The sequence below is a fragment of the Sinocyclocheilus rhinocerous genome, unplaced genomic scaffold, assembly GCF_001515625.1.
Source record: "Sinocyclocheilus rhinocerous isolate Xijiao unplaced genomic scaffold, SAMN03320098_v1.1 scaffold127, whole genome shotgun sequence".
Taxonomy (NCBI): Eukaryota; Metazoa; Chordata; class Actinopteri; order Cypriniformes; family Cyprinidae; genus Sinocyclocheilus; species Sinocyclocheilus rhinocerous.
Genome location: NW_015664685.1, coordinates 429,438 through 456,874, shown reverse-complemented (window position 1 = coordinate 456,874; position 27,437 = coordinate 429,438). Strand labels below are relative to the sequence as shown.

Genomic DNA, 27,437 nt, shown 5'->3' with positions numbered 1-27,437 from the left:
TGTGTGTGTGTTTGTGTTTGTGTGTGTGTGTGTGTGTACTGGTTTATATATCCTGGTGGGGACTTAAACCTGACTACACACAGACTCATGGGGACTCGTGTCACGGTGGGGACCTAAATTGTGGTCCCCACGGGTACAAAAGCTTATAAATCATACAGAATGAAGTTTTTTGAAAATCTAAAAATGCAGAAAGTTTCCTGTGAGGGGTAGGTTTAGGTGTAGGGTTGGTGTAGGGCAATAGAATATACGGTCTGTACAGTTGAAAAACCATTACGCCTATGGGATGTCCCCACAAGGATAGCTGACCAGACTGTGTGTGTGTGTGTGTGTGTGCGCGCGCGCATTTGCGTTTGTGTGTGTGTGTGTGTGTCTAGCCAAAATTCAGCTCCTGAACAGTATCAATGTTTTTATACTGTCTTCCTAATTAATTACACAGACTTCCCAAAGTCATAATTTGAAACCAACAGAAGGTGATTTTGACTTCTATTTATTAATAATTGCTTTTTTTGTAATGAAACATATATAAACTGAAAGCTGTGACTATATTTCATAAAGCCCTGGTAAAGCATGTTTGTTACTGAGTATATATCGGTGCGCAAAGCTTTGCAGAATGACCACTTGGCAACAGCACTGACTGTGACAGAGCTGCTGGTGGGAGCGGTAATTAAAAATCATGGGGACGAGAAGCAGCTGTGAACATGAGTTCACACACACACACACACACACAGATGCAGTGCACTAAAGGCACAGATGCCAAATGGATTCTTAATGATCAGACTACGACGTCACCCCTATTTACCACGAAACTGTTGAGTGAGCAGTAATGATCAGAGCTGTATGTTCTTTAACGAGCAGACAGTGTATGGTTTCAAAGAGAGTAACACTAAATGCTTTATGACATGGAAATACTGAAAATGTTCTATTATTATATTTTTTAAACTGATGGTTACAGTCCTACATTGGTAGGAACCAAACCATCCGTTGGTAGCGCTTACTATAAAAATATGCTATGTATATTTCTTACAGAAATTAGATTAAGCTAAATAATCTCTCTCTCTCTCATTCTCTCTCTCTCTATACACACACACACACACACACATATACGGGGGGGGCAATCCTGCTCCTGGAGGGCCACTGTCCTGCAGATAGTGACCATATCAGCCATATCAGAGAAACAGCCATAGTGGATGTGAGATCAATGAATACACAACAACACACACTCTCACACCCTCCAAACACATCGATGCCTTGATGCTGTAATGCACACAATCATATATTCATCAAAACAACCAGACACAAAGACATTCACATACACAAAAGACATTTACACATATACTCAGATTCACCCACTGCAACCAACAAAAAGGATCAAACAAGTTATTTTTGAGACTTCAAATCATCTTACTTTGTTTATACATTCGTATTGCATTGTCCATTCTTACAGTATAGTTATTTTCAAAATCTTCAACATATAGTTCAACTCTATACACAAACTATACTTCATAAGTATGGTCAAAATATGGGGATTTTTATGTTGTTTCAGTCCTGGAGTCCATTGTAGTGGACATGAAAAAAAAATCTAATAATGAAAAGAGTTGACACAAATCTTGTTTTTTAGACTCATTTCTATATTGGAGAAGAGCAAATATAAAGTTGATAAAAAAATAAAAATAAATAGTACTGTGGGGAAAAAAATCCGGTCTGAAAGGGTTAAATGGTTTTGAGTACTTTTCAATAGGTTTTATTTTTAGGTTGTGATCAATAAGAAGGAGTATTTAGTGGAGTATTTAGCTTAAGTGTTGCAGTTAATGTAGCTCTGAGAAAGAGTGAGATATTCAAGTGCGCGATTTTCTCTTTGTCTCTTGTGCCAATAAGCTTGCAAAGCCCTTTGGGAAGGTGTATTGAGTGGGAAAGAGCCCTTCTGGAAGGATTCATTAATATTCACAATTCCTTACTGTTGAGACTATATTTACAAGAGTTTTGCTAATAATGACAACACACCTGCTTTTAATTCAGTTTATTGAACAAAATATCTTACAATGTCTTGGATATACATATATACAAATATTACATTATGATAAAACTTCACTCTGTCCTCAGTCTTGACAACCACCATTCAATGCACTTGAATGTGTTAAGAAAATGTCAAATACACATCACCAGTTTCCAAAAATCTAAATATAGAAATCACAAAAAATAAGACTTTCACCCAGAAAGACATACTTAACGGTCAGCACAAGAAATCTTAACTGTAAAAAAAAAAACACAATTATACAATTTTTGCAGTTTTAAAGCAGGTATGAAATATACCTGAATTAACCTCCCTCAAAAGGTATTATAATGTGCTGTTCCATGCAAGAGCGAGAAACCCTTTCAGACACAGAACAAATATATGAAACAGTGGCTCTGATCCTGGTGACTTCCTGTCATCAGCAGTGCTCTCAGATAACATAGACATCTGTCTTCTCTCCCAGAAGCCAATACGTTCTCATTTTGCCTTTACCCTAAAAGAGAGGAACAACACCAATCAATAGCATGCATCAATGAGCACTCAAACAGCTCGCTGGAGGAACTAATCAATAAAGCAATATGCTCTTTCTTAATTAAAAAAGACTAAAGAATTCTGCAAAGACAGGTGGTGGAAATTGGACCTCTATGGTGATCCAGGCATTTTAAGTCTCAGATTGGCATGAAAGGCCAACATCAATAAATCATGTTCAGATTTCACAGGATTTATGTAGCATTGCATGAAGCAGATATCTGAAAATCTGAAAGTGATGGGAACAGATTATCTATCGTTTTGGTGGAAAAAATATTGCCTAATACCTAAAGGATTTTGTACAGAATTTCTATTGAAAGCATAGTATGGAGCAAATCGTCAAGGATTCAAATAGAATTGATTAAAAATCTTCTAAGGAATTGAAATTAAAATACTGCAGTCATTGGATAGTGTTTAATAGTAATCATAATTCTATTTGAGTTTTAAAATCATTAAAGATTGTGCTATAAAATGCTCAAATGCTCTAAATCTGTGTGTGTGTGTGTGTGTGTGTTGTGTGTGTGTGTGTGTGTGTGTGTGTGTGTTATGTTATGTTGGTAAACAAAAATTACCATTCTGATTATTTAGGAATTCGGTAAAGGAGATTAGAAGAAAGAATTCCTTTAAAGAAAATTAGACAACACTTTATAATAAGTATTCACTAATAAAGTACTTACAATTCATTTGCAAACTATTCGTTTATAGTTAATTCATAGTTTATAGATGCTATACAAACAGTGAGTTCTTCATTCATCATCACTGAAATGAACCAAATTCTTATTGTTTAATTAGCTCATGTGTAAAGAGTTAGATGATGCTTTGTTAACAACTTATTAATCATAGATAGTTCTCACTTTAGATTAGGTCACGGAATATGGGAAAATTCATTAAGTGCTTTAAACCAACCTTTGCTTTTACATACAGTATAACTGTATAACTGTATAATAACTGTATATTCTGTCCTGTAACCCTAAACCTACCCATCACGGAAAACTAGAGAGAGAGAGAGAGAGAGAGAGAGAGAGAGTTTTCTGTAAGGGGTAGGTTTAGGGGATAGAATACACAGTTTGTACAGTATAAAAACCATTACACCTATGAAGAGTCCCTGTAAACCTCATATGCCAATATGTGTGTGTGTGTGTGTGTGTCCTTAATGTATGTGTAATCATTTTAAGGGATGGTGAATATGAATGCAATTAATGATCAATGAAGGTTGGTTTAAAGCACTTAATTAATGACATTTTCCCATTTTCCGTGACCTAATTTAAAGTGAGAACCATTTATTCCTTATTACCAATCACAAACAAATATATATTTAAAATAATTTATGAAAAAATATTTCTCTCACATTTATACATGGTTTATCATTTCAGAAAGCAAGCGCAAGTGAAACTTCATACCTTCATCTCCACGTCTCCTCGCAGCTGGAGTTCGAAATAGCCAAACTCATCCAGTACCTCTTTGGTGGCTGAAGACATATGTATCCTCAGAGCTGTGGAGGAAATGATAATCATTAATAATTAATAGTCAACCTTAAGATGAAAACTCATCATTTACTCGACCTCAAGGTTTTTTTCTTCTTCTGTTTTTCTTCTGTTAATCAATATTTAAAAAAAATATCATTCACATTTGCACATATTTAAACTAAAAGTATTTTAGTGCCATAGATGTCAAACCTAGCATAACATATCTCAACGTGCCAAGTTTGAATATGTGCAAGCATAATGAGATTTGAGGAGATATGTGGGAAGATTTTCAATTAATAATATCTTCAATTTCACCACACAAACTATTGCATGATTTCAGAAGACTGTATGGATTACAGTATGATACCCTTATGTCTTGGTCACTGTATGCTGTCGCTGTACAGGAAAATCTCCCTATTCACTAGTACAAAGTCGTATGGGTTTGAAATGAAATGAGGGTGAGCAAAAGAATTTCATTTCTGAGTGAACTATCCCTTTAAGAGTCACAGCCAATCAGTATAAGTGCACAGCTGTGAGTGAGATGACACCTTCATAAAATATGATTCACCACATATAAGAACAACAACAGACACACTACACATATGGGTCAATGAGCAATCTGTCCTGGCTATAGGAGGAACAACATACTGCACTTAAAGGTGCAATAGGTGATTGTCTTCAGAAAATTTTTTTGTTATGCTGGTTGAAAGTCTCTTCACATCCCGATAGCAATCATTAAGTTAAGTGGTCTAAATGTATTTATCTGTATTTATACATTCATTCACGGATTTGCGCTGCGCAGCGTCTTCACACACATCACACTCACACACACACGTCTTCACATCCAGTGCGAGGACTGGAATTGAGAACTGCTGATGTAGCCTATTGTAGTAATGTTGTCTCTGGTATTCTGGTACTTCTGTGAGCGTATATGCGTTCAGGGGCGTGGCTTTGGACGGCGATTGCAGGGAGGGTGGAACGTTGGCTTTCATGCTATCAGGCTAAAGTTAGCATTTTCCAAGATCTCCTACTGCACCTTTAATCTGAGAGGCTCCATGTGGTGTGGGCTCCTAAGTGTGCATTAAGCTGTAACAAACTGCAAACATATTATTACATGCTATAAATCTAACCGGATATTGGATACTGGGTCCTTGTCACTAATTATTAATTATTAATAAAGCCCACCTCAGGAAGTGGACTGTGAGTCGATACTTGTGGTAAGTCTCATGAACAACAGCTGTTACTTGTGAACTGGTGAAATGCATGTTAGGCATCATTATGATGGTATGAAGAGATGGATTAATTCATGTAGGACGCCACTGAAGGCGTGGGTGTAAAATGCACGGCCCGCCACTGTTAAAAGTATACAATGCTACTGAGCAGCTTTGTTTCAAACCCTAGTGAGCTGCCTCGCTGTCTGCTGTCCACATAAGCAGCTACCTTCTAAGGTACATATTTTAAAATGTAATTATTCATGTGATGGCAAAGCTGAATTTTTAGCATTACTCCAGTCTTCAGTGTCACATAATCCTTTAGAATATGCTGATTTGGTGCTCAAGAAACTTTTCTTATTATAATCAATGTTGAAATCAGGTGTGCTGCAGGTGTGTTGCCAGGTGTGATTATTTTTTTCAGGATTCTTTGATGAATAGAAGGTTCAACTGCATTTATTAGAATTTTTTGTAACATAATAAATTTCTTTACTGTCACTTTTGATCAATTTAATGCATCCTTGCTGAACAAAAGTATTTTAAGTAAAAAAAAAAATAAAAATGTAACCAATAGTATCAAAATCACAAAACCAAGATGTAGTTAACTTAGTATCATGCTGCATTGTCATGGTGTGGAAAAAATTCTGCATTCTGAACAAAGATCAAAAACATATTTCTGTCACCAACCTTCCCCTGTAGACTCCATGCGGGATGCCGTGTTGACAGTATCTCCGAATAAACAGTACCGGGGCATCTTAAGACCCACTACACCAGCACAGACAGGGCCTGCTCAACACACACACACACACACACATGCAGCAGAGAGGGAGATTAAGTCACTATTGGAATCCTGTAACTGCTTATACACTGTCCTAATACCTCCTGACAGGTTGAAAAAAATCAACTGAACAAAAGCAACAGGCTGCAATCAGATCACATGTACTGAATATGACATTCTCCATTTCTGTCACCGATGGAGTTTTGGTTCCTTGCCACTGTCGCCTTTGGCTTGCTTAGTTGGGGATGCTTGACTGATTGCACTGACACTATTGGAAGAGAGCTGAACTGGATGATGACATCACTGAATCATCAATGAACGGACTTTAGCTGCAAAAATGACACTTTGTTATTGTCTAATTGCATTATTGACAAACTAATTTCCTGTTTGACACGGTAAAGCTGCTTTGACACAACCAGTATTGTATAAAGCGCTATAGAAATAAAGGTGACTTGACTTGATAAGCACCTTACATCTCAGCTGCACTTCTACTATATATAAGAGATGCAAACAGATACTCCAATGGAAACAGTAACAGTGATACTAACACCCAAAAAACTTTAATTTTGATTTCATGGGGACTTTAAAACCTGATAATCTCACGTGAGTTTTAGAGGTTCTTAAACCGTGTTTAGATTTGCCAAGATAATAATGTCTACAATTAAATTCAATATGAATGCCAGCAATTCTCATAAAAAAGACCAAATATAGGAGCTATCAGCTTCATTTTAGGGATTTATACCCTTGATAAATGTCAACAACTGTCTACATTTTTAGGCTTTTCAATTTTAAGGTTTCATGTTTTATATATTTTATATTTGATTTTATATTTTTAGGAGAAAAATCTGAGACAAAGTTGACAGCAACCTCTAAACATTTGCCTTTATTATCCACAATCATTGCTTGGCCTTAACTTGCCATGGTTTTCTCAACACTAATAAACACTTCAAAGGCCTAAAATGCCTAAAATGAATGAATATTAATAATGGAATCTGTGAAACAGTAACGATACCTGTGTGGATTCCTATTCGCAATCGTAGCTGATCGTTGGGTCTGTGTCTGATTTTGAAGGTTTTAACCTGTTCCAGTAAAGCCAGTGACATGCTGGCTATCTCACGTGCGTGTAGCTTCCCATTCCTCACAGGCAGACCTGAGACCACCATGTATGCATCACCGATTGTCTCCACCTGCCATCAGGAAAAAGTAAAGAATTTGTTTCAATTTTAAGCCATCAAATAATCTGATTAAAGTTTAAATAATTTCAGAAACACTAATATGCTGATTTCAAAATCACATTCTATGAAATCTATAGATACTGTATAATAACTAATTGTAATACAATTACTTATGAAAAGATACAAAGATTGCACTGCCTATTAAAAGACACTTACCTTATATACATCAAAATTATCAATGATGGCATCAAAGCATGTGTAGAGATCATTCAGCAGTGTCACCACCTGAACAGAGTAACAGGACACTGTTAAGTTAAGGAAGGTGATCTTAAAGTTCATTTTGTAGCTTACACTGTCCAGGATTTATGATTATAACGCCATCTTGTTCACATTTTTGTATTTGAGGTTTGCTGTCACTTTTGCTGCAGTAGTTCTGTGTTGTTCGGACACAATCATTCTTATTGTTCGTCAGTCCCTATCATTTACTTTCAGTTTTCGCCTACTGTTCTTCTTTGCAGATGAAGTCTTGCCATGCTTTGTTCACATAGTCAAAATTTTAAAGATTGTTCTTAAAAACAAACAAACAATTGGCCTGTTATGGTTACAGATACTCTTTCTAAATAGGCTCCCTTGATTTGCCCTTTTTGGATGCTTGGCAAGGCATCTATTTCACAGAGCACTTCTCTCACAGAGTGCATGCTCCTTTAAATTCAGAGTAATTTGAGGAAATACACTTGACAAATTTGCTCTGTTGCTCTGTTCAGTTCATTCTCTCCGAAATTCATTAGTTTGACTATATTCAGATGAGACTTCCTCTGATTCTAGAGATTTTTTTTTCTTTGCAGCTTTTTAGGTGTGATGAGAACCTGACAGAAATAGTTCTACATCTGTGCCCCAGAAGAAGAAAAAATCAGTTCAAACAGAATGTATAATAAAGTCTATTGTGTCTGCAGCTCTGCCATGTCTCATAGAGGTTAAGCGAGATATGACTGCTGTGATGTGTTTCTGCTTGAACTCCCAATGGTTCCCTCAAATTAAAATACCTTCTCCCCCCATCCAATCCCTGGATTTATGCCCAGAAAGAGGCCTTACAGAGAAACATATTTGCATACATACAGCAGAAAATATGACAAAATTAACCATGGAGGCCAACTTCCTTATGAAGTTGTCATGCTATAAGCTTAACCACTGAAACATTTTTATATGTATATATTTGAACAGCTGTTGAACTGCATTGTGATCCAAACACCATGATGTGGCTCAGTTTAGTTGTCTGCATTTGGTCTAATTTCTGAGTAACTTTCCAAACTCAGTTGGTCTATGAGTTCAGATGAGAAGTATACAAAAATCTGCAACAATGGCCTCAGATGTCTCATAATTTAAAGAAGCACACAACTTTTTCAACTGTAAAGTTTTAGGCCTGAATCTAACCTCTCACACTGATTCCAGAAACCATGTTTTAGGCAAAATAGTATCAAAGTATATTTCAAGATTTATTACATGGGAGATGAAGGGTGACTTGTCTTTACATTTGCAAATTAAATTGAAAACTCTTCTTTACACAACATTATGGATGTCTGGCACAGAATTTATTATTACATGAGCATCAAGTGAGAACTGTATGACCATCTTGGGGCAAAACTTCAGAAAGTGATCATCATGTCAAAATACATGGTGTAGCGTCTGCTTAAAATCATGGATGATCATTGGGGTTTTATGTCTTTAGAGACCCCTCTTAGCCTTTTGACATTTGCATATAAATTACAGTCCTGGCCCCAGATTCTACATTTATATGGGTGCTAAATTGCCAATGGTTCCCCCCACTATCAAGGAGATGGAGCTCCCTGATCCGCCCTGGAGGCCTCCCATGTCTCCGTCCTGTACTAGCCTCCAGGGCGCCCACCCACCCCTCCCCGGTGGAATTGTTACGGCGCGGGACGCGTCTTCCGGGAGGGGGGAGTAATGTCAGTGTTGTGGACTTGTGTTTCCTTGTTTTACCCCTGTCTTAGTTCCTGTTTTCCTTTTTTAGTCATGTTTCCTGTTTCTGTCCTCATTGTATTCATTTGTATCCAGCTGTGTCTGATTAATTATCTCATTTGCCCCTAGCATTTAAACCCTGTGTTTCCCTGAGTCTGTGTCGGCTGTTATATATGTCATTCCTGAGTTCCTGTGTTGGTAAACCTTTGTTTGTTGGAATAAAATCTAAATCGAAGAATTCTCCTGTGTCTTCTCATTCCTTCCCCAGTGAATCGTGACACTGACATTGTGAAGTTTAGATATGTTTCTTGCAATAGAAATGATGTGCAGTGCTTGCATAATCATAAATTTCCTTGAATTGATAAATGATTATATTGTCTGCTCGGTGGACGAACAGATCAAATAATTGTAATCTTGATTCTGCTACAGTTAATTCTAAGATCTAATCGAAATATTTATTATTAATTATAACCAGTTATAATTCATTATAAATATTTCCCTTTTGAGCTAATTTGCTACAATGGGAATGAGAGGAAAGGAATGCCTTTTCTGTGGCTCAGACCAAAAAAGAAAACTGCAGTCTATATCTCTGACTGTCAGTGTTGTGGACTTGTGTTTCCTTGTTTTACCCCTGTCTTAGTTCCTGTTTTCCTTTTTTGGTCATGTTTCCTGTTTCTGTCCTCATTGTATTCATTTGTATCCAGCTGTGTCTGATTAATTATCTCATTTGCCCTTAGCATTTAAACCCTGTGTTTCCCTGAGTCTGTGGCAGCTGTTATATATGTCATTCCTGAGTTCCTGTGTTGGTAAACCTTTGTTTGTTGGAATAAAATCTAAATCGAAGAATTCTCCTACGTCTTCTCATTCCTTCCCCAGTGAATCGTGACACTGACATTGTGAAGTTTAGATATGTTTCTTGCAATAGAAATGATGTGCAGTGCTTGCATAATCATAAAATAGTGTAGGATAGTCCCTTACTAAATATAGTTGTTCACTTCAACCACAGATAAACAGAGCAGACAAAATATGAAATATGTGCATTAATCATTCATTTAATTGTTTTTGCTGAGTAAACATTCAGTGAAATATGCCAGATCATGGTAGTCTATCTTCCACAATCTAACATATATATATATATATATATATATATATATATATAAAATATAATTTTTTATAATATTATATTTTATAATATAATAATTTCACTAGCAGATTCTTTCAGTCATTGTAAGCATATGTAAACATATTTTTGCCTTTTTGTTTTCATATTGAAATATGTTAATATATTTTACATTATTATAAAATACTATAGCATAATTTCCGGAATTGTTATTTTGCAAATGTTATTTTTTTAATCATCTGAAACTAGCTGCGACTTACAAAGCACAGAGTTTATTTGCACAGCACATTTCCCATACTCCAGTAGTTTCAGTTTCACTTTAAATAAATTTGTTTTGGCTTGCTGTTATAATACATGTTTATAATGAATGGCAATATAATATATTTGCTTTCTACTGTATTTTTCATTCTTGTTTGAGTGAAGGGAAATAAAATACTAAAAATGTTTATGATGTTTGTAAATGTTTCAATTTATTTATTGGTATTTTACATTATTTCTGAATGTAATAATAAAAGGTGAAATTTTATTGTTACATTACTTTTTATTGTGACTATTTATTTATTTATTTGTTATATTTTTGCACATGCAATTTTGACCCTGTGTTTCTTATTTTCTGGAAAATGTGGTAATAAATATAATATAATATAATATAATAATGCACTGTAAAAAAATGTGAATGTTTGTGAAATGTATGGTAAAAAAAAAAACGGCATAGAAATAACTAAGAGACAATTATTTCAGTATTTCTGGGAATGTCTATTTGTGGTTTTTCACTGTAAATTATACAATAAATTGTTCTTTTTCACTTCTAAAAACCATACATTTAACAGTATTTTACTGTAAAACTACAATAAATGTAAGGTTGGATCAGTTATTCACCATATAGAGTACGGAAACTCACTGTAACCAATTAACAGGTTTTTACCATAGCATTAAAATCACAATAATATTTTACAGCGTATAATATAATATAATATATTGATTTTTATTAGTTTCCCATTGAAGATACATTGAAAATCAAGGATTCAAAATCTAATTTAAACCTAGAAATAATCTGAAAGTTTTAAGATGATTCAAAATGAATGTGCTGACCTGTAATGGTGTACTCTCAGCAGACATTGATGTGAAGCCCACTATGTCACTGAAATAGATGGTGACACTATCAAAGGCTTCTGCCTGTACAGTCTCCCCACGCTTGAGCTGCTCCGCCACTGAACTGTGAGAAGAATTAGGTTATGATGTGAACCATTAAATTATTTTCCATACACAAGTCCAAACACAATAGCAGACATGTAGCAGCAAACTATCAGTTATTTTAACAATTCATAGTTGAACACAGAAAATAATTTCATTTAATAAATCCTTATCTAAACACTAAAGAAAGGTATAAACAAATTGAAAATGAATTTACAGCATTTCGAAATATGGGAGCTTAGTACAGCAGCTTTTCCTTAATAAGACCCAAGATCACTTTTGAGATCAATTATGATAATTTAAGAATGAGCTTTAATTAAAGAATGAATGAGCTTAGTTAATTCCTAGCTATATCCTTAGAGGGTTTAGTACTCTATAATTAGTCAGCTTGTCTGCTTCATCTTAAGCCAATCTTAAAAGTTCTCACCACTTACATAATTATGTGAAAAACAGACTATTCTAAAAAAATAATAAGCCATTTTTAGATGAGATAAAAAAAAAATACGGTAGAAGTTACGTCACATGCAAGTTATCTAGTAATAAGAGAACTCTTGAAATAATAGCTATCCCTTCCTCAATCTCCAATTAAAAGTTTGGAAACTGCATTGGAAATATTACACAACACATTTCTTACTGTGGAAGGATTTGGTAAAGAAGATTTTCAGCTTTCCGTTTCTCCTCGAGGTAGGCCTGTGTTCGCTCCTCTACTAGGTTCTCCAGGTTATTGGCATATTGTTCCATTCTGGACAGCAAGTTATTGAGAATACTGGTGCTGCCTTCTCTGTTGAGAAAAAAAAATACATTAGACACCTGCTTCTTACATGATGTGTAATTACACAGATATATATGATTATAATTACAGCAGACAGATTACAGTAGAAGATTACAATTATGTGAAATCAGATTGCAGCATATTATAAAAAAGTATGAAAATGGCACTGAAAGTAGGAAACAGGAATATGTACTCAGTTCTGCAGTTAAGAGCTATAATGCAGTGTACTTCATAAGGAATATAGCATTGTTGCATCTGATGAGGCGGTGAAATGCAGCACTTATGATGAAGTGTGGTCGATTCTGGTTGAATCGTGCTGCTGGTGTGTGGTTTGCTGAATCATATTGTTCTATTTAGGGGTCAGAGCTCACTCCTACATACAGACCTGCAGGGCTACATTCATTTAATGAGCCACACTTCTCAATGCTTGAATTTTTTAAGTTTAACTTTTGGCAAATGAAAATGGGTTTCTGTGAGCTTAAAGTGCCCTTATCATGCCATTTTTTAAGGTTGCTAATATTGTTTTACGAGTCTCCTAAAACAGGTTTACATGCATGCAAGGTCAAAAAACATGTTAGTTTTCTCAAAAAATAGATTTAATTTTACCTCATTTCTAAATGATTTGTAAACGACTCGTGCGAAGCATCTTCTCGACATGATGTTAACCACACGGAAATTTTACTGTTTGTGGGCGGGCAAGTTGGTGACGTAGAACATAGGCAGACATTATGCAGATGTGTTACTTCATGACGTAGAGCCGTAACAGAATAAGATTCGAATTCCTGACGACTCATTTAGGCGATTGCGAGCCGACTCTTTTTTTTTTGATAGACAATAACTTTATTTATCGTGCACTGTCGGCTTCACAACTTTGCAGATAGTTTATGTTCACATACAGCTACATGACACACTGCATGAAAGGTAATATTCGAAAAGGCATAATAGGGGCACTTTAAAATATTTAACTATAACATACAATCACAATACTAATAAAACGTTTTACACCATTTTAAAACTTCACTCTGCGTGCATATATTTTAGAAACACAGTAAACTATTTCAAACTAGTTGAATATAAAAACTTTTTGCAATCTCATATCCATATGGATAAATGATATTACTACCCCCTGAAGCATGGCTTTGAACATTTCTTACCAAACTAAAATATTTACCAAACCAAATTGTTATTACCCATTTGAATTAAAATAACTATTTTCTCCACTGGCAATACCAGTAACCCAGATGAGTACAAGGATGAGCTTTTAATATTACCTTTATTTAATTTATGTTGACCTCTCAGTACCTTTAGTATGCTGAAAGATGCTGCTACTAATATTACTGCATCACCTGCTTAAAGAAAAATCTGCCCAGGCTATTGATTTAAATAAAGGTAAAAGAATATTTATACAAGTCTCCTAATATTACATACATATTTTAGCTACAGTGCATAAAGTGTAAGCATCGGTGACAGTTATGTTCTGTTTTATGGACTTTTAGTTTCTTTTGACCTGGTTTTCCTGTGTTTTCTTCTATCCCCTTGTTCCCACTTCCATTTGATGCAATGGACACCGATTTTGTTGTGCACTTGCTCTGTGAAATGCCACCATGACAGCACTGGAACGGCATTGAGATTAGATGTAATTTATAGCAGTTCTCCTGCAGGTGACTGCACAAGTCTGTCTCCTTACAATGCACTTTAGTAATTTACAATTACTCCAGAGCACTTGATCTACAACGATTCTCAGGTACTGCTTAAGGTACTATGCTTTTGTGAAACAGCCTGCAATTTTAAGTTGGCCTGTACAATCAGTTCTGTGATCTGCTTATAGCTCAAGCCGCTTCTGGGAAATGCTGCCGTGGTTTATACTTAGATATCTGATTTTTTTTAAACATTGACCAATCACCAACATGTCTAAATGTGTCAACAAGATGCATTTATATAATGAAGACTGGGCTTTAAGGTCCTCTTTTACATTCCAGGCATTTTAGTGATACTTTGTCAATGTCTGTCAAGTGCCCCTTTGGGGAATTAACCATAAAGCTTTCACTCACATCAATAAAGGCTGTTTATCAATGAGCTGTCAGCTCTAGGACAGATGCTACATTCTGTTCAAAGATACAATGTTGCTGCTACTTCTTGTAAATATAACAGATCTACAGTAAGTGTGCAGCGCTTACTTGTTCAATTTTGCAATAAAGATCTTGATGTGGCTGAAGTCAGGCCGTTCTGCAGGGTCTTCAGCCCAACAGCCTTCCATTAAGATGGTCAGCTCCTCACAGTGCCGGCTGTTATCTGTGGTAGGCCTGAAGTACGGCTTCTGGCCATTCCGCACCTTCTGGATTATCTCTGTAACCAAACCAAACCAAACACTTGTCAGTGGTGTTCAACAACTCAGTTTAAATGTATTTGATCTTTGGGGCTGTTACCTTTGGGACTGAGATCCATGCCTTCAACATAAAATGGGCCGTTCCTTAGTGCTATCTCCTGTAGTATGATCCCAAAACTGTACACATCTCCTTTCTGGGTTCCTTGGGGTGGATGCCTATCATATATCAGCAACTCTGGGGCCGTCCATAGCTTTTCTGAAAAATCCATTAGGTAAGCAGTCACTAAATATGGTCACATTAGGGATTTAATCAGCAAAAGTCAACTGATGTTTCATGCATCAAAACAGAAAACCTTCACAGATTCTTACTTGCGTACAGTGCATGTGAGTCTTCATTTTCACAAGACGAACGGAAGCTTGCCAGACCATAATCTGTGATTTTCAAAACGAAGCGGCTATCCACCACACAATTCGATGATTTCAGATTGCCATGGGAGCCAATGTAACTGTTGTGCAGATAATTCATTCCCTGGCAGCACAAGCATTAAACAAAACATTATGTCTTTACGCACAGTTTATGGGGCAGAATGGAGCAGAATACACATTATAATTACTTTTGGAAGACATAAAACAGAAATAAAGATTAAAGGTTATTGTCTTTCCCATTAAACAGCAACTGTATTTAATTTAATACATATATAAAAATATTGTATATATTTAATACTCAGGAGCAACAACTTAAGGCAATTATATCTGTCAGCCATAAATTCAGGTGGCCTTGGCCTACTAAATTCAGACAAGTGCTATTTTTAAATCAAACAATGCTTTTAAAACATTTTTTCCATCTTAAAAGCAAAAGCAATGTTTTGTGCATTTAAGTGACAAGTGCATTTAATTTTCCAGCAAACACCAAATGCTTTTATGTGCCTGGGCTCTCTACCTTTGACACTGAACAGAAGATTGGTTTACTTTAATGGAGGGAGAATTTAGAGAGAAATTATTTTCATACATCTTTTCCAAAAACAATGTCATGCTATCTTTGACGCCAGGCCATTTTCTTTTACTAATGGGACTCCTCTGAGAAAAGCAAAAAATCTACCAACACTGCTTTATGATTCTGTTTCCCATCTGGCTTTTTCAACAATACATTAGACATTTTAAAAGGCAAACCATATTTACTGGATTTCAAAAGCCATTACAATATGGGAAGAGTTGTTTTTAATTCCAGAACTGAAAAGACATCATCACTTAACTAAAGCAAACTAAACAATATATTAAAAATGTGTGTGAATGAATAGGGCTCATGTATGTTTGTTCTGTATGCACATTTATAAAGATTTTCGGTAACACTTTAGAATAATGGTCCGTTGTTAACAAGTAACTATGCAGGACGTAATAGGTAGAACTACATTAACACTTAACTTAATACTATTAACTAAAAGAGAAGCAAGATTAACTAAGCAGTAAGTAATACGTGATTAGTAATTAATTGGTTATTCTTTATTAACTGGTCATAGTTTGCAAGTAGTTCTCAATGAGGATATTTTTATTTAATAATTATCAAATATCTAATAAGGAACTACCTTTGTCCTAAATTTGCTACTACTTACTGCTTAGTTAATCTTGCTTCTCTATTAGTTAATAGTATTAAGTTATGTGTTAATGTAGTACTACCTATTACTTCCTGCATAGTTACTTGTTAACAACGGACCATTATTCTAAAGTGTTACCAGATTTTCAGTTGTCTCACAAACCTTCACAATGTCATTGATCAGTGAGTATCGAAACATCCAGTCCAGGTTGATGCTCTCATTTTCAAGGATGTCCTGTGAAAGAACAAACTGGAATTCAACACTGCAAAACATCTAAATACACAGAAGTTCTTTTCATACAAGCATATTATATTATACGGTAACACTTTATTTTAGGGTCTCTTAACTAGTTGCTTATTAGCATGCATATTACTAGAATATTAGCCATTTATTAGTACAAATTAAGCACATATTAATGCCTTATTCTACATGACCTTATTCTACATCTCTAATCCTACCCAATACCTAAACTTAACAACTATCTTACTAACTATTAATAAGCAGCAAATTAGGAATTTATTGAGGGAAAAGTCGTAGTTAATAGGGAATAAGTGTTCCCCATTCTAAAGTGTTACCTATTATACATATATAAAACAAATAAATTGTGATGGAATTCTGTATAAAACTGCCAAACAAGACTTTAAAACAAATGTAGTATGATCATTACCATAAACAAGGTCATTAATATGGAAATGAAGGAACTGCAATAACATCATAATAGAGACAAATGTACAGTTGCCAACTACTTCCCAGAGATGGGAAAAACAAAATGCATTGTAATATTAGCAATACAAATGTTTTTTAAACAATTCACACTGACTGCAATCAAAAAATAATACGAATAAATTATTAACAATCATTTTATTGGTTAATGATGTTAATGGTTAACAAAAAAAGTCATTTTAAGCATAAACTTGAGAGTGTTTACCTGGAGACTTCCCCTGGGGCAATACTCTGTCACAATGCAGATGTTTGGTGGATCGATACAAGCGCCAATAAACCTTGTCAAATGGTTGAACTGCACATCTCTCATCTATTAGTAACAACAAAATGAGTTTTGAATTATAATCTGTAAAATGCTGACAGTTAGTATGACTTTCACTTATTCTGAAAATCTCAGTGACCAATAAAATAAAGCTAACAATAAAATAAAATAATACATTTAAAAATCATTAAAAATGTTTTTTCTAGTTTCCCCAAGGTTTTTATTTAATTTTTTTTTTTTCTTCAGACCATGTCTACAACAGCGTGGCAAAACATTTACATTATGGAGCTACAGTGAGTGGCAAAATCTGTATAAGGTCATGTAAACTTTACTTCCCACAACCTCTGACCTCCATAACACTGAGGGCAAATGTCAGTGAGAGCGAAGAAGGAAATTTCCACTGCCCCATTTTTACCCCCCACCCCCATTTGTCTTTGTCTGGCCCTTTATTTCACTTTGTCCCAACAGCTAATCAGGCTGCCAGGGCCACGGTCTGCAGGGATGACTCTTCAGGGACAACTGCTGTTTTACCAGCACCAAGCCATGCAGCCCCTCGCATTTCCCATCAAAGCTGGCCACGAAGCTGGTCTTATCAGCTTTCCCTCAGAATAAGAATTCCCTCGTCATAATAAACGTAGGCTTCAAATAAGCCTGTTATGGGAAGCATGGACTCACTGCATGTTTTGGGGTTTTTTTAGGCTCAGACTCAATCACGGTGGTCTCAGATAGACAGAGAGAACAGATTTGGCCTATGAACAGAATAGCATACTACAATATCATTCCTACTATTTCGGCTTTGTACAAACTGTACATAGAGTGTGAATTTTCTACATGCACAGAATACCCTAGATGTCCAAAAAGTATATAACAGAGCCCTGTTACAGAGTATTGAGAACACTGTACCCCACAATGCAATGTACTCGACTTCGTTTTGACCTTCCATATCCAATGTGACAAAAGAACTGTAGCCAATTTCAACAATGATTTGGTTCGTGATGTTTTGTGGGGGCTGTGTTGTTTATCAGAAAATAGCTTTAAATTGGACAATTACATATTATTTATAATTCTTTTAATAGTTATACATTATTATGTTATGTTCTGTATGTTGTTTAACTTGATATGGCATTTTAAAAACACTTGTGGTGGAAGTTGAGGCCAAAGATATCCGTGTGAATGAGTGTAGCAGTGATGCTTTAAAGAGGATGAATTAAAAAAGAACATACATTTAAAAAACAGAATAACTAATTGCTAAAGCCATAAAAAAATTGGTGGGTGGGGGAGGGGCATACAAATAAATATCACAATTATAGACTAAGTGGCTGTTGGACTAGTTGAAGACTATGACCAATCCCTAGTTACTGCACATTATTCCATTATTCAGATTTTTTTTAAAAAAAGAAAAAAAAAAGGTCTTTCACTTTGTTTCTTCAACATCCATTTCATGACAATGTTCCATGTCTGAAGTCAGTATATCCTTTCCAAAACACCTTGTAAAAACTCAAAATCCAAGGCTGTCAAGTGGGGTCATAAACAATGGTCTAAACACGTACATAATATTCATACCTTCCCAAACACAGACACATTTGTATACAAACACAAATTGAACAAAAAGACGTACGCAGAACCTATCTCATGATTTAAGATATTCTCTTACATGCTTTAGTTCAAACAGCACTTGTCTGGTCAGCTCGATCCTCTTCTTGTTCACATGTTTGATAGCCACCAGGTTGCCCTGTTGTGAAAGGAAACAAGTGTTAAAGATAATCAGATCTGAAAGGTAACGACAGACTGCCATGATGGAAAATTTATATCATTTTTATCTTCTTATAGCCTTATAGCTGGATAAATTAACATCTCAAAAACATTATTGCTCAGAGAGGTGCTCTTTCATAGCTCATGAGACAAAATGAAGTTTTAAGTCATTTAAGTAGTTATGTAATTGATTTATTTTTGCATTTTAGAGACAACATTTGAAGCAAAGTTACTTGAATGAAACGGAGAACTCCTTTAAGGCTCCTGAGCTATAAAATAACCTTGGAGCAATACAAATTTGCCGCTGTGTATGTGAACAAAGTAAAAATTATCTCTTTGACAGTCTATACTGATACTGAAATAATGGCATGCAAATCAATGAATTTGATCATTTGCTTTGTCATTGTCAGTGGCCACAGTGACAGCAGAAATATTCAGCTGGCTCAGTGGACATCGGATGCCTCAGTGTCCTTTTTAGCTTACACTGTGGGACAAAGAGGTGAGAGTGACTTTTTTGTTTAGTCAATATACATAAATATTCCACCTTTTCTCAAGTTTTACTTGGCAATAATGACAGGCTGATTGTGCATTGTGACTTACTTAAGTAATATTATTTAACATTGTTTAATGTATTAACATTAACTAACAATGAGAAATATATATTTGTTACAGTATATACCGGTACTAAGCAAAGGATAATAGGTACAGGAAGGTGCATAATAATTGGTACAATAAGGTACAGTCATACCACATATTACACAGCTTTTCACCACATAAATAATTACACTCTCTCATTTCATTCAAATGTAACTGCTATCATCTTGCACATCATTTATTGACTGTATTTATTGTAAAATTAAACCAAAGGACTTCAGTATTAATAGTAGGTCTGTGGTAATATTGTTGAAGTGTTCGTCTTGTTGCCAGAACTGTTTTTCTTTGCATAAGCTTTGCATTTAAAGAGCTAATAAAATATTTCAAATCAATATTTTGTGTATAATTATTTACTTATGTAGCTGTGTAATAGGTGTGAAAATGTACATTCAGCCGGTTGTTCTCACGGAACAAACCCTTCAGGGCTGGATGTACATTATCCCTTACTTATACTAAATAATTATATTATTATATATTTGAGTTTATAATATGCTATAATATAATATATAATAAATTATATTATTGGAATAACAAAGGTGTCATGAAGCTTAATTACAAAAAAATCTATAATTAATACACCTGCACGCTGTAAAATCTTTTTCCTCCAGCTTACGTTATTGCCATTTTAACATTTGTGATCCAATTACCGTGGCATAGCACACCTAGCACTGTGGATTGACTTTAGGAGCTGCAAAGCTGCATTAAACTGTGATCTCAAAGCAACACATTGAGTTGGTAGTGCACCCACTCTCCATTTCTCCAGTGAATACACATGTGTGTGGATGTGCAGCAGAGGGAGGATGTCAGAAGAACTCTGCAGAAGAACCGCACCTTAAAATAGCCTGTTTTTGCAAATAGCTGATATTTTCCATGAGCTGTTATCAAGGAGCCATAGCTGGAACCTCTCTGCAAAGGAAATACAGAGAGAATGCAATACTAGGAAGCATTTAAGACAAAGTAGTTTCATTATGCACATCAGAAAAGAAAACATTTATATAGTGGGGTCCAAAAGTTATTTAGACTTGATACAATATTGTGTATTGCAAATTATATTATCAGCATAGCATTTGAAAAATGTGTGAAAAGCTTCATTTTGTTCAAATTTAATTGTTAAATTTAACAAATTACCTCCTTTTGTATACTGCTCACATGGTCAGTGTCACCGTTTGTCACCAATTTGATTATCTATCCATGGCTATCTATGACTATCTAAAAAGAGTTAATAATTTTTAATAACTTTACTAATAATTTTATTGAAAATAATTTTAATAATAATTTTCCGTCATTTTAGAACAAAGCTTAATTTAAATGTACATTTTACTTCCAGGTTTAATTTTAAAAATCCAGGATTTTCAAAGTGGTACTTCTGAAGTCTAATATACTTTTAGTTGACTACAAGATACAAGAAAGATATCTGAAGGTGCATTTTAATGCTTCACACTAAATGTTTTTTCCAAAGACTCTGAAAACTGACATTAGCTTAACTGAGTCAAAGTGGCACTTATTAATATACAGAGTAAAAAAAAGAAACATTTAAGAGTTAGAAATTATTGAAGGATGAGAAGAAAGACATTAAAAGCCTCATTTAAGTAACATCAAGGGAGTAGAATGAATCATACATTCAGTCTAACGATGTGGAACAAACTGGAATGGATTCCAAAATGTGTAATACTGTATACGGTGGCCTGGAAAATGCATTGGCCTTCAAAACGCATGTTCCAAGTATGAGGCCAAAAGAACATGTAAATGTGTTCGTGTGTGCATGTGTGTGTGTTTACTAGGAAAACAATAAGTCTGCTAATAATCCACAGCAGATCATGATACATGTGTTTTAAATAGGAGAACAGGCAGTCCAACTGGAGCTTATTTGAACAATTGTTTAATATGGGTCTGCTACTGTAAACCTGAAGAATGTGTAATGTGTCAAGAATGTGTATAAAAAAATATACATTATAAAGATTTTGATAATTTCTGTTCATTTCTGTCTAGTTTATACCATTTATCTTATATAAATTCAGTGAAAAATTAAAGGGTATTCAACCCATTTTGTTTTGGCTTTCGAATGTAAATAGGAGCAAAACCTGTGAGCTTGTTATGAATTAGTTTATTCTTTATTTTAAAGAGAAAGAGAATTCAGATGAACTAAATCAGGCTACCTTTTGCGACTAACTAACTGACTAAGCCTTCATTGCAATTCCCAATGAATGCCGTTTTAAATGGACATGGCAAAACAGTGCCAGGAATTACAGCCAAGTCCAAAAAGGCATTTTTATGAGATAAATTAAAACCATATGGACATGGGCTGAAACAGGAGGAAACCTCTTTTATTCGACGTTGTTTATACAAAAACAGAAACTCAAAGACATTTCGTCCTTTGAATATTTTACATTTAATCCTTGTACATTTAAAATGAATTTTATATCTGGTTTAGAGGTGGCCAACTGGAAAACATATCCAAACTGGCAACACTTTATCCAAAATACGAGAATACCAGAGAGCACTTGTACCTGGGAAAGAGTGAGACGGCTGCCTGCGCGTTTGTGATATTTGTTGGGACTTTCAAACTGCAGTTCCTCCCACCGTATCCTCCAAAGCATCCCAGCTAACTCCTTCTCCAACTTCAGTTTCCTAGAAAAGAGCAGATCGGTTTAAAGCAATGAACGACCAGTGCAAATAGAAAAACATGTTTCAGCAACATTAGATGCTGAACTAGATTTTTACATTTTCCACTGTGTTATGTGGTCACCAAAGTGTTCAGAGTGGTTGCTAAGGCATTGCTAGGTGGCTGCTAGAGTGTTCTTGATGGTTGTTTATGCTTAATGGTTGTGTCTCATGCTAAAAGATTCCACTCTTAGGTCTGTATGATATTATGGTCTCAAGATGTGGTTCGAATCCTTCCCTTAATATCTATGGGATTTGTGTGTGCGTGTGTGTGTGTGTGTGTGTGTGCGAGTTTTTGTGACAAATGAGGACATAAATTTGTATAATGACAAGGGTATGACATAGGTATTACAAGGAGAAGGTGACTTTTCAGGACATTACCCCATGTCCCCACTTTTCAAAACACATATAAATCAGAATAAAACAGAATGGAGTGTATTGAAAATCTGAAATAGCACAAAGTTTCCTGTGAGGGGTAGGTTTAGGGGTAGGGTTGGTGTAGGCCAATAGAATATACGGTCTGTACAGTAGAAAAACCATTACGCCTATGGGATGTCCCCACTTTTGTCCCCAACAAACCTGTGTGTGTGTGTGTGTGTGTGTGTGTGTGTGTGTGTGTGTGTGTGTCATTATAAGCTGCTGGATTTGAGATTTTGGATCTCATTTGTATATCATAAACAGTGCAGGATGAGTGACAGGCAGAATTTTAATGCTTTGAGTTAGGGGTTTTGAAAAAGTATAGTAAGAGTGATATGTGCCTTTGCAAGCACCATGAAAATGTTTTCGAAATACCATTTCATTTCACACAATTAGTTTAAATAACCCTTTTACACTAAAAGTTCATGTAAGATAAAACTAAGGTGGAAACAATTTTTGCAGCAGACTGAGTTGAAGTTTGATGGGGCGATACAATGTGAGCCAATCTTAGGGTCACTTATGGCGTGCCCTTTTCAGCATATTATTTTTAAACGCAAGTAAACCAAGCAGTCCAGCCAGCCATGTGGATAAATACATGGGGGAACTTCCAAGTGAATCAACACATCTGGAGGAGCTCTCTGAGGACCTGTTATTTCTCAACAGCTTCTATTCACAGCAAAGATTGCTTTTTTAATTACAAATCAATCTCTGAATGTTTCACGGATGTGGTCTGAGAGTTGCGATAGTAGGATATCAATGAAGAGAATCGTAATTAAGTTTCAGAGCACTCAAAACAAAGTACAAGAAAATAAAGCAACCCCCACACATTCCACTACAATCTGAAAGGTGTAAAACACTTCCAGATGGCAGAGTGTAAGTACTGCAGCGTCTGCATTTCAACAGGGCTTTACTCGATTTAAGAGCCACCCTGGTAAGCCCCAAAACAAGCACCTATATTTGTTTTTGTAGACCAGATTTTGGAGGCAAAGAGGTGGAAAAAACCTCGGTAGGATCTTTATATTAAAGAGCCAGGTTCAAAGATTGATGCTCAGCTGTTTGCCAAAAGGAAAATCCTTGTTCTAAAATGCTGAAATTCAATGAAGCGTCAATTCAGGGAACGTCATAGATTGGAAACTGTTTGGATGAGTGGCAAGAAATAGTTGGTTTTACAGCACAGCAATAGAAATATCCTGAATAAACCATACAATAAACTATACAATAACCATACAATAAAGTGCTTCATATTTGAGTGGTTAGAGTGTGTGTAGCTTTTATGAATATTACGTTTTTCTACCAAGGCTGAGATTCTGAAAGTGGCTAGAGCAGAGATCGAGTCAGGAGAAATGTATATGGCGATTGACGTCACAGCGTTTCCACGTGAGATTACTGAAAAGCGTACAAAGGACTATGTGGACAGTTTTTCTGAATCAAGTTTTCACCGTCTCCCTCCCATTAAAGCAGAGCCTGACTCCCATGATCACGAACAGTTCATGATCCTACCTGCACTGTCCACCACGGCTGCCACTAGCCATGCTCAACGAGGTGGTGTCAGCAAAGCTTGGAGGTTACTTACCTGGGCTCTCTTTCCAGGACACAGCGCAGGGTGTGGCACCTATTGTCAACAAACTTCCAAGACCTCCTAACCTCCAAGAGAAGCGGATGTCCCAAGGGTTCCAATACAAGCTTCAGTTCCAGGTACCATTTCCTCCATTCACATTTTTCACAAAAAATGTATGTAGGTCTACATGCGCAATGACCCAAGTTTCACATTCCACTTACCTACAACTGCTCCTGTAAAGCCTAAAATCTCAGTGAAAAGAGGTGGACCACTGAAAAACGTAATCTCTACTCACAAAAAAGCTCTACCAATTACCGATTCACCAAACAGTAAGCCTGATATCAATAGACAATGCCTCATTCAAAAAAAAAAAAAAAAACATCCCTTCAAACATTCCAGAGCCTTCAGAGCTAAGAGTATTGAGGAACGGAAAAAGTTTTGAAGGAGCATATTATCTGATTTAGATGTTGTTCTTCCAATGAACATGTGGCCAAAGACTGTGATGTTAGCATACAGTGCACAGAGTGTGGCAGCAACAAACGTGTCACAGCCCTTCATCCTGGACCACCTCCATGGACACTAAAAACACCCAACACAGAGCATGGCGGTGAGAAAGAAAGTGCAAACCCTTCTATTATCTCTAAATGCACAGAAGTCTGTGGAGATACTAATACTTTATGGTCCTGTTCAAATATCTCTAAATGCACAGAGGTCTGTGGAGATATTAATAGTTTATGGGCCTGTTCAAAAATCTGCCTCATCAGAGTTCACCCCAAAGGAGAGCCAGACAAATCACTGAACGTCTGTGCTATTCTTAACAATCAAAGTAATCGTTCACTTGATAGATCTGAGTTTTTCGCATGTGCGTCGGAGTCGCAGAAATGTCTAGGAGGCGAGCTATGGACTTCATCGCACACCCTCTAGATGGCAGTCTTTCAGTCCCACTCCCCACGCTCATTGAGTGCCACTAAATGCCTGAGGACAGGTCAGAGATACCCACTCCTGACGCAGCAAAACACCAACCACAACTCAAACCTATTGCTCATCTCATAGATAGATGAGATAATAATCTTTAATATATCGTCTCACATAGGAGGAGCATGGGCGAGTATGATTGGACTTTCAAGATGAATTTTGGACTCCATGCTTCCTCAGATCAGCTCCTCGCATCTGAATCACGAAATGTTCTCAACTCAAATGGCTAAAGTGTGTGCCGTTATCAATGCAAGACCTCTAGTATCCATTCCCTTCTCCTCACTCCACTTCTTACATCATAAGAAGAATGGCATCTATGCTAATATTAGTCTGTTTCTTTCTTATTCTCGAGGTCACTGAAGCCACCAGATCCAGTCCTATCCAGCCCAGATGGTCACTGCAGTCACCCGGATCCAGTCTGTATCCAGCCCAGATGGTGGATCAACACCTAGAGACGACCTCTACTGCCCTGAATTTCATCGGAGACCAGGACAACTAGATGAGCCCCAGAGACAGATCCCCAGTGAAGACCTTGTCTCCTAGACGGCCATCGGGACAAGATAGATAGATAGATAGATAGATAATTTTATTTGTCCTCAGAGAGGAAATTAATTTTCACAGAAGGTGCGTATACAACACAAGGACAAGTACCCATTATGCACAAACTTGTCACAATACATTCACGAAAAAAATAAAAAATTACAAGAGTGCAAGACGATGGCTAATTTCCTATGTGTTTAAAGCACGTATTGCTGTAGGAACAAAACTCTTACTAAAGTTAGTCCTCCTACACATAGGTAGTCTATACCTACGGCCAGATGGGAGAGGGATAAAATACCGATGGAGTGGGTGATCTGGGTCAGATCATGGAACCAGATGAGCCCTCTGCACAATCTAACTTTGCTACAGCATGGATCAACCTGCTGATTCGTCTGGCTGGAGAACTGGCCCCCCGACTGAGCCTGGTTTCTCCCAAGGTTTTTATTGAGTGTTTGCTATTGTCATTTTGCATTGACAAACTATTTTCCTATTTGATACTGTAAAGCTGCTTTGGCACAATCTGTACTGTTAAAAGCGCTATATAAATAAAGGTGACTTGACTTGACTTGACTCCATCAATGATCCTCTGCCAAAAGGTGTGTACCCCAGGACCCTTTGAGGGCACTGACCTATATTGGAAACAGTGGAAAAGAGTGCAGAATCTTGCCAGCATATTTTGGGAAAGGTGGAGACGAGAATACCTTGCATCCCTCCAGCCTCGTAAGAAATGGCAAGACAACAAACCCAATATCAAAGAAGGAGACCTGGTCATTTTGAAAGATGATCAGGTGAAAAAGAATGAATGGTCAATGGCTCTGGTCACCAAAGCTATCTCTGACTCAGATGGCAAAGTCAGAAAACTGGAACTGAAAGTCACTAAGTGTCACACACACTGGGAGTGCAGGAACGAGCGAGGAGACGAGGAATAAAGTAAATCAAAAAGGTTTTAATGAAGGCACGCTGGGGATCACAGGACAGGAGACATCAGGTAAACCAAAATGACACTTAACAGCAGACAGAGAACTAGGAACTGAGAGCACTTTAAATACACAGACACCAATGGAACACACCTGGGAGCAAATTAACTAATTAATCAAAACACAACTGGAGACGAATACACACAATGAGGACAGGAACAGGAAGGACCAAATACCAAGGAAGGCACATGAGGAGCAAAACACACACAAAACACGGACCAGAGTCTCTGACATAACTCCCCGTGCCGTACAACATCCAATGGGGAGGGCACTCTGGAGGCCTCTAGGAGTAGGGTTACCAGACGGAAGGCCTCCAGGGCGGCGCCCGTTCCGGGATCCATGGTGGATCTGGCAGTTCGGGGCGCCATGGCTGATCTGGCAGTTCGGAGCGCCATGGCAGATCAGGTGACTCAGGAGGCCATGGCAAAGCAGCCTCCGAGGCCGCGGCCCCAGCCCCCGCCCCGGCCTCTACGGCTGGAGCCCTACTGTCCCCCCCAAAAAAATACTTGGGGATGATTTCGGGCTCCGAGGCCCTCCGTGGGCCATAACCGGGGACTGGAGCCCTCCCTGGGCTTAACTGGGGATCTGGAGCCCTCCCTGGGCTTAACTGAGGATCTGGAGCCCTCCCTGGGCTTAACTGAGGATTTGGAGCCCTCCCTGGGCTTAACTCAGGAACAGGAGCCCTCCATGGGCTATACTCAGGAATGGCACTTCTGGCCGGAACTGGGGAAATGGATCCCCTGGAACTGGGAACGGCACTCCTGGCCG

The 27,437-nt window shown here is 36.8% G+C and overlaps 1 protein-coding gene across 1 annotated transcript in view; it reads right to left on the bottom strand.

The window, feature by feature from the left end:
- Positions 1–2,002: 2,002 nt before the first annotated feature.
- The window catches only part of LOC107730344 (atrial natriuretic peptide receptor 2-like), a 50,979-nt gene continuing 25,544 nt past the window's right edge, over positions 2,003–27,437 (bottom strand). Inside the window, exons 8-22 of the mRNA XM_016541157.1 lie at positions 22,049–22,169; positions 20,373–20,447; positions 18,790–18,867; positions 17,079–17,183; positions 16,313–16,384; positions 14,928–15,087; positions 14,659–14,814; positions 14,410–14,578; positions 12,095–12,241; positions 11,359–11,482; positions 7,386–7,454; positions 7,007–7,181; positions 5,904–6,002; positions 3,940–4,031; positions 2,003–2,504 (exon numbers count right to left, since the gene is read on the bottom strand). Coding sequence (XP_016396643.1) covers positions 2,442–2,504; positions 3,940–4,031; positions 5,904–6,002; positions 7,007–7,181; positions 7,386–7,454; positions 11,359–11,482; positions 12,095–12,241; positions 14,410–14,578; positions 14,659–14,814; positions 14,928–15,087; positions 16,313–16,384; positions 17,079–17,183; positions 18,790–18,867; positions 20,373–20,447; positions 22,049–22,169 — 1,705 coding nt within the window. The 3' untranslated portion in view covers positions 2,003–2,441. The remainder of the gene's footprint in view (positions 2,505–3,939; positions 4,032–5,903; positions 6,003–7,006; positions 7,182–7,385; positions 7,455–11,358; positions 11,483–12,094; positions 12,242–14,409; positions 14,579–14,658; positions 14,815–14,927; positions 15,088–16,312; positions 16,385–17,078; positions 17,184–18,789; positions 18,868–20,372; positions 20,448–22,048; positions 22,170–27,437) is intronic.